At 35.9% G+C, this 8,411-nt stretch overlaps 1 protein-coding gene across 1 annotated transcript; it reads right to left on the reverse strand.

The window, feature by feature from the left end:
• Positions 1-1,543: 1,543 nt before the first annotated feature.
• LOC114521165 (phospholipid-metabolizing enzyme A-C1-like) lies at positions 1,544-3,008 on the reverse strand. Its single transcript, XM_028541582.1, has 2 exons — positions 2,212-3,008; positions 1,544-1,631 (listed from the first exon to the last, which is right to left on the reverse strand). Exons 1-2 carry the CDS (start codon positions 2,850-2,852, stop codon positions 1,598-1,600), a joined length of 675 nt encoding a protein of 224 aa, XP_028397383.1. The 5' UTR covers positions 2,853-3,008; the 3' UTR covers positions 1,544-1,597.
• Positions 3,009-8,411: the final 5,403 nt, after the last annotated feature.

Below are 8,411 nucleotides of genomic sequence, written 5' to 3' on the forward strand. Positions count from 1 at the left end.
ACTAGTAAAACGAACTAGTAAAACGTAGAGAAATGGTTATTTTTCTACTGATTTAACATGGGATTACCTTGAGTTAGAGTTTACTCATAAATATTCATTCACCGTATTCATGAAAATGAATAAAATTATTCTGATGATCATCTTTTTTGTTATATTCAATTTTTTTTGACTGCTAAAAAATTTGTCTGCCGTTCACTTCGGCTACTTGGTAAATTTAAATTGTATCTATATATAGTGTATTTATTAATGCTGTTGCACTTTCCCTTTTTTAAGTCTTATTAATAACCCAGAAATGGTGTCTAACAACTAAATTCTACAATGATCTATTCCAGTATAATTTTGATTGGGATATACACAACACGTCGTAGACGTTGTATCTAATAAAGCATGGTGTGCACAAAAGGAATACAGATAGTGGACATGCAGGTAAACTCTATTGTCCTCTTATATTCTCTATTTAATATTCTTCTGTTTAAAATTCCAGCTGATTTTCCCTTTTTGTGAAGAAAGGTGAAAGAAATGCTTAGCAAATAACAAATGTCACGAACTCTGAGAGATTACAAATAAACCAGAATGTGCTGAATGGGCTTACACATAATCTAAAGAAAAAGAGGCCATGAATTTTATGCCTGATGCCAGGCAGGTTACGTGCTCTAACCTTGGGCGGTAAAATTTGCTGGAATTGAAATTGTAAGCATGCATGTTTACAAGCATATAATATACAGGCGGCACACGAGCCTAACTTCTAAGAACTTTTTGTTGCAAGTGTTTCATCTGTTCATTTGGGGGGGGGAAGGGCTAATAATAGTATCTAGGGTGACTCAAAGGTCGACCGCTGGAATTTTTACTGAATTACCATTGTAATTATATAGGTCAACTAAATTCTTTAGGCCACAAGCTCGACACAAAATAATGAATTCAGATTTAACTTGGAAAGACATCTTTTGTCACAAACGGGTTTCCGGGCGGACCTCCTTCGTGCTGAAATAACTGAATATACAGGTTTTTGGACCGACTTTCCAATATTCTTCCTAATATTTACTCCGGTGTGCCGCGCACATGCCAGTCTTCAAGATAAAGTTTCTGAAAATAAGCAATACAGTTCATATTTATTTAGATGCCTTGCAAACTTAAATGTTGTTCGATCGCGACATTCAGAAGCACATCGTACTTTAAAATATAGAAGCTCAATTGTTCAAAAATGTAAATAAACCGCATGCATGATACGTTCACTTTGCCTTTGGAATTCGCGCTTATATAGTTATATTAAATCTTCAATCCTGTGCAAACTGCGACGTGTCAACGCGCCCATACACGACCACATCTTGTTCACTGCCACTGATCAAAAGAACGGTTTATTTAAACTGCGTTACATTTATGCTTACAGTATCTATCGTGAAATTTGAATTTTATCATTACTATATATCACATAAAACAACATAATTATGTGGAAGGAAACAAAAAAGAAACAACTTACGAATAGCAATAATTATTTCACAATTTGATTATCTAAAAATATCATACATTACATGCAATGTCCCATTTTCACTTTAGTCTTTACAGTTAACATCGATATCGTGATTTTCGACGTCTTAAACTATCCTTCCAGGGCTGGAAAGCTGAGAGTTCTCCTAAAATCATGAAAGAAAGAAAGCAATTAACTTAATTTTTACTGATATTTATATTCTGACTATGTCTTGCTTGTGTCTTCTAAACTTTGTCTCGAACGATAGAAATATTCAAACTGTCCTTAACATGTGTATCATAGTACTATCAGTATTTCAAATTTCATTTAACCCATGCACTTTCATATTATCTTAGTCACACATGCTATAAAGCAGCAAAAGAATCGTATTAATTCCACAACAAAAACTTTACCCTACAGGCCACACCACTTCCGACATTACACAAGAGAACCATTCACGAAGTGAAAGTAACAACTACCAGGAAAATATTTCACTTTTCTGGGAATCAGAATACTTAAAAAAAAACTCGATAAGATTTGGTACTTATTTGTGTTTTCCTGCAATTTTCGACGCTGCAAGTGCTATGTTTAGTTTTCATATAAACTATAAGCTAAAATTTCAGCGCAAAGTCTCAAATGGTTCAGCTAAGTTCGGTTGGCAAAATTTAGTTCCACTTTGCTGTAATATTCTCTCAAGCCCGCTGAATGTTTTTAGTTTTTTACATATAATCATGTATTTCACTCACTCAATTCCATCCCATAGGCCTCTTGCTTTACGTTTTATCCAGGAAGACAAGGTACTGGCCTTCTCTTTGATACTATAAACACTGTGGTCCACAAACTCGCCAAAATTGATCTTTCCCGATATTAGGTCACCGATCCCACTCGATTGAAGGCTAATGGGACGGCCGTATCGACATAGTGTGACAAAATGCTCGCAGTTGTTGGTGTAGAAATTGTAATCCCAATACTTGCCTACCCAATCGCGTGCAGTCTTCACGATTTGACTGCGTGGCAGAACTCTGTCTCGAAAACCATCAGTATTGTCCAAATGGTTATTCTTTCTAACAAGTTTGCCACAAAAGGCGTCTGTCATCTTTACTCTGACAACATCGCATTTTCTTGACCAACTTCCTGAACGCGGAGTATCGACGTGGACAATCTCTCCATTACCAATGAAGATTGCAAAATGGCTGTAGAACCACTGGTGGATAAAGTTTCCTTTCACTTGAATCATGTCTCCGGGGAGAAGATTGTCCACTAAACTGCGTGCATCAACAAAGTCGCTTCTGATATGTTGTACGGCCTTCCTAGCTTTGTCATTATCGTATAAAACTAAGGCCTGCGAACGAGACGTACATTCCTTCTTCGACGAACTACCTCCCATTATTGTATGAGATGTAAAACAGGACCAGGGAAATGAATCAGGAACCTAGACGCTGCAATCTTTATATGGTATGTCCCATGCTGACGTCCACATACATGTTCCTACGTATGTCCTGGAGGATTGACCAATCAGGGTTTATCATTTCGTATGCATAGTTCCTGTTTCAATGAATGATATAATCATTGTGTAACTTACAAGGAGAAGTGCTGAACTCTAGTATCCCGTTCGCATCTTTAGGGTATATCTATACTAAGTAGTCTTCTTTCGGCTCACTCCTCAGTAACTGCCCCACCTTTCGTAAAGTAGGGGATTTCTTGGAAATTTTTTGTTTAGTCGGACTGAATTATACGGTTTAAATTCAGAAATAATGTGTCAGTGAACGTGACAGGCAATTCACTGGGCAATTCACCAGGAACCTGATTAACTTTAAGCTATATTTTTGTTATATGCTTCGGTTTTTCTCATATATACCAGTGGACAGGCTAGACAGCCCCAATTGATCCCCATTTTCAGTGATATTAAAGTAATGCATGCAATTTTATTGAAAATCAAATATTTTTGAGCTTGGCTGTAAAGAAATCTCAAATATGAAATATTAATGTCACAAATTTTCGTAATTTGTGCATATTTGTGCAATACATTTTTAAATTGTGCTGGATCAACGTTAATTAGTCTAAAATTAGTCTTAATTAGAACGATAATTAGTCTAAAATAAAAGTCAAATTAAACTGATCTTGTCGAATCGTCAGAACACATGTTCAACCTGATTTGTATCCAAAAATACCCTGCTCTGTAATTTGAAATGGTTCCAAATGCCATTAAAAATTAAAAATACAGATGTTTCTCGCAACGAGCCTAAAGACCTATTCCTGGTTATGCTAATATTTTGGTGTTCATTCACTGCGTAAACAATCAATTTCTAAAAACATGGATAATTATGATAACCTCAGGTCAAAATCAAGGTCAAAATTAGCTCGTCAGACTACTACTACCTACATCACTACCCGAAACAGGTATGGCATTTAATTAATTAACAGTTTATTTCTTATCATGCGATGCGACTTGATATGAAAGATATCCTGGCAAATTATTTTTTTCTTAAGCCAAATTTAGCAGCATTTGGAATTCGTAGGGTTACAACACTCTCGCGTGCGCCCGCATGCTAATACAACAACCGCTGGCTGTATGAGATTTCTTGCCATTTGCGCTTTTTCACGAAAGGGCTGCTTTAAGTGTCAAAAGCACAATAAGTCATTTCAAGTGATTCACTTGTTCTCGAGTGATGGTTTTAAAAGTCGCAAAACAAGCCTGAAATACCTTCTAAAATAACGTAGCATATCTAAACAGCATTTAAGAAATAACTTTTCATGATCAATAGATAAATCTAAACTTTTCAACTTCCTTTTCTTACATTTTTTGGGTACACAATGATCTCTCTGACCCTATCATGTGCGGTGAAGGAGAATTTTCAATTTCAGCGCCATATTGCATGATCTGAAGAAAATCAGACTGATAATTCAGATTCTTCCGATCACTTCATCTGGGACTCAGTAAGCAATGTCAGGGCTTCGTTTTTTGAGTAAAAAGCACTTTGGGCTTCGTGATTCGTTTTTGAGTTCACGGCAATCGTTTTTGTGGACGGCAAATACGACTCAGAAAAGACGATATGTGCATGGGCACAAATTTTTTGAAAAGAAGGTATATTTATACTTTTTTAAATTCATTTAGATACATGCGGACGGGGAGGTAAATGGAAGATTTTAACGTTAACTCAGGGTCATAAAGCTTAAGTAACATCATTTTTTTAACGAGGCTATTGAGCAAATTAATCATTGGAAATGTCTATTACACGTTTCATATCATCGTTCATACCTTGCATGTTTAGTTGTTTAGAGGGTGGTTTATGGGAAAGCAATCATCAATTGCTTGGAAGAACAAAATATTCAACAGGAATACCTTAAAGCTGAACTACAGTTGCATGACTAGCATCCACAGTATAATTTCTGGGCACAATAAATCGGTAGTAGCTAAGTAAGTCCGCGTCAACAGATGATTCTATCACGAAACTAAAACAGTGTAATTGTAGAAATAAATCCTCATGCCCACTCAATGGTCAGTGTCTAACAACCAATGTAGTACCAAGCAACGATTGTTAGAAACGATTCCAACCATATAGAATCGTATATGTTGGTCATACCGAAGGCCAATTCAAATCAAGATATAATTGTCACACTATAGAAATGCAACAGAGCTAAGTAAATATATATGGAGTCAAAGGTCAATTATGTGATATAAGCTGGCGTATTATGAAACAGTGCAAGAGTTATAGTAATACATCTAATTTCTTTGTACAAACTCACGAAAAATTCATCATAATCTACCACCCTGAACTTTGTTCCCTGAATTCAAGAAGCGAACTTTTATCAAACTGGAGACATAGAAATAAATTTCTCTTAAGTAATATAACCTAATATAATATGCCGAATATGTCCACCCTACTAGCTACGCCGCTGATTTAGCCAGAGAACCACTCACGAATTGAAAGTGGAAGCATTGGCGTCAATCGAACGGTAATTGAGGGGGACGATATTCATATATTCTGCTACGCCTGGCTAATTTCTTTTGAAAATCTTTTCACTTTTAATAGAAAACAGGCTGGCATAACAGAATATATGAATATCGTCCCCCTCAATTAACGTTCGATTGACGCGCATGAGTGGAAGTAACAACTACCAGGGAAATATCTTACTTCTCTGGGAATCAGAACATTAAAAAAAACTCGATAAGGTTACTTTTTTGAACTTGGATGCATTGCAGCAATGTTTCAAAATTGATTAAACAGTATGTATAATTTTGACCGGATCGGAACGCCATAAAAGGGCGTATCAACCCAATAGCAATATATATGCGCGAGAGCAGATATAAAAGTAGGTACGTTGCTTACATGTGGGTAGTCTTTGACTTTCAATCTTGGAGATAACCAAGATATCCGATAGCTAACTCAGGGACATCTATTTAAAACAAATTACTTATCAGTTTACAATAAATAACTTAGCTGATAATACCATAAAAATTGTTTATAAATTTAAAACTGATCCCAAATATTCACTGACTTAAATTCTCTATTTATAGGGTTGGATTTTTCTCCACGCCATTTAATTGACAGTCTGACAGTATAACACCACGCACATGCACATAACATTATGATATAATAGTATTTCAACTCACCACAAGTACAATTCACCGTTTTTTCATTTTTTTAATTGACTTTTCAAAGGCAAATAGTACATTGAAGTAAAACATTAATAGTATTTGATTTATATTACACTATGCAACATCCATGCAGCTTGCAATACAATTCTACGTCTAAGGCATCTAAGGTTGACAAATAAAAAGATGTCTTATCTTCTAACGATTTCTTAGCATTTCGAACACTGTTCAATGTCTTATCTTCTAACGCATTATTTCATTGCAAGTTGCAAGGACAATTGCATAGTGTAACACAGTAACAGCACCGTAAGATGGAATGACCTTTTGGCATTTGCAAAAGTCTGTAAAATTGTGGTTTAACTTATTCATAGTATGCCGATATTGCGAGAAATGTACAAGAAAAATTCGGCAAAATGCGAGAAATATATATTAACTTTGATATTCTTTCTCTGAATCAGTTGTATAATGTCTCCCACAATACTCTCAGTGTATAGACAGAGTGTTCAAGCAATAACAAAGAGCCATAACAAAACGTATTTTGAATAACTAAGCCGGCTGCAAATATACGACAACAAATAGTGATATCCGCCATATTTATTGGCAATTTGCGAGCTGCATGACAAGTTTAGGTCCATGTAATATCGTCATTATGCAAGTATAACAACCGACTGTACAGAGTTTGCTCACATAGCTATGTTAAAAGACCTAGTTATTCCTGGTTAATGTTTTGGTTTCATTCACTTAATTCACTGCATAGACAATTAATTTCTAAAGAAATAAACCATGATCATAAGTTTCAAATTTGCATTCAATTGTCAAAATTAGATCGCCACGCTACGCTACGCTACGCGAAATAAATATGACATTTAACATAACGTTTAGCATTATTTCCCGTTATGCAATTTGACTTGATATAAGAGATATTACCTTTTTATGAATTACTTTTTTCTTCAGGCTAAATTAGGCAGCATCTAGCAGGGTTACGTCATACTCTTGTGCGCCCGCCGCTAACAACTGCTGGCTGTGTTCAATTTTTTGCCATTGCTTTTTTCCTTCGATATTTTATTACGCTCTCAAATTGGTGTAATAAAGCAAGAAATTGCAGCACAAACTCAAACGACCAAACCGCACTGGTGGTGACTTTGTAGCTTTGACAATCAAAACACCTCTACGCAAATTTCAGCATCGTTTACTCGCCGGATTTGACTTGCATGATTACTCCATTTTAAGCTAATATATACAACCTCGTTTCCAGGCGTTTTACCTTGGGATCGGCCAGCCGATTCTGACTTCTGATTGGTTAAACGACTTTTCTAATTTATGTGCAATTAGCGAAATATTTTGTAACTATTCCGAACCGAGCAAATAATTAGGGTGCGATCAAAGGGTGCGGTAAATGGCATAAAGCAAAACTCCAACAACCTCGATTCTGTACATTCATTCCGTTAATTTATGCTTATTGAAAACCAGGAATACCCATGGAATGTGGGCATTTTGAACGGCCGCGATCCCAGGGTCTTTCCTCTTCTCTTCTCCCCCAGCCCCCATGCAACCCCCTTATAAAGTCCCAAAAGGCACTGGGAAAGAGGTTGTAACATATATGCCTTTTACGATACATGCGTATTGATGTTTTAACACTAATCCTTCACTCGGCTGCAGACCATGTCAACCATAATTGTCGCCTTCTTGTACTTAAGTAATTAAGTATTAAAGGTTCGGCATGTGCTGCACGTGAGTGTGTACAGTATATAATATGTACAAAAAACCACAGCTATGCCTTAACGTCAAATAATTTTTGCAAAGCGGCATGTACAAGGTTGAGCGCATTATTTTTTTCAGGCCATATGGTAAAAGTCTGATATTAAAAGACTGATATTAAAAAATATGTCCAATTTTTTTCACAGCATGATCTCGTCTGGCTATTTGGTGTGGGCGAATGCTGTCTATAATTCACAATGCACTAGCTTAAACGAAAATTTCAACATAATTTGCCAAAAATGTTTAATGAGCATGCTAATATGCATTATTATATCATAATTCATCGGGCATGTGGCAACAATCGAACGGAGATGTATACCAGTGGGTTAGATTAGGAGTTCGGTGTCTATGAAAACAAAAGTGCGAAAAAGTCTAAATCGTGCAACAATCCAACGACTGAGGATAGATTTGAATTTTCGATAAATCATACATTGTATTTCTTGAAATTGTACAAATTATTCTGTAAAAAAAGCAAAATTATAATCTCAATAGCAATCCTTATAGAAAAGGTAGTGCATATACGTCGTACCCAGGGCATTTTGCCTCCACATTATTGGGATTGGTATATACCAAGGGCAAATTATTGACTAT

Source organism: Dendronephthya gigantea, unplaced genomic scaffold (assembly GCF_004324835.1).
Source record: "Dendronephthya gigantea isolate DGI-Jeju-01 unplaced genomic scaffold, DenGig_1.0 000019F, whole genome shotgun sequence".
Lineage (NCBI taxonomy): Eukaryota > Metazoa > Cnidaria > Anthozoa > Malacalcyonacea > Nephtheidae > Dendronephthya > Dendronephthya gigantea.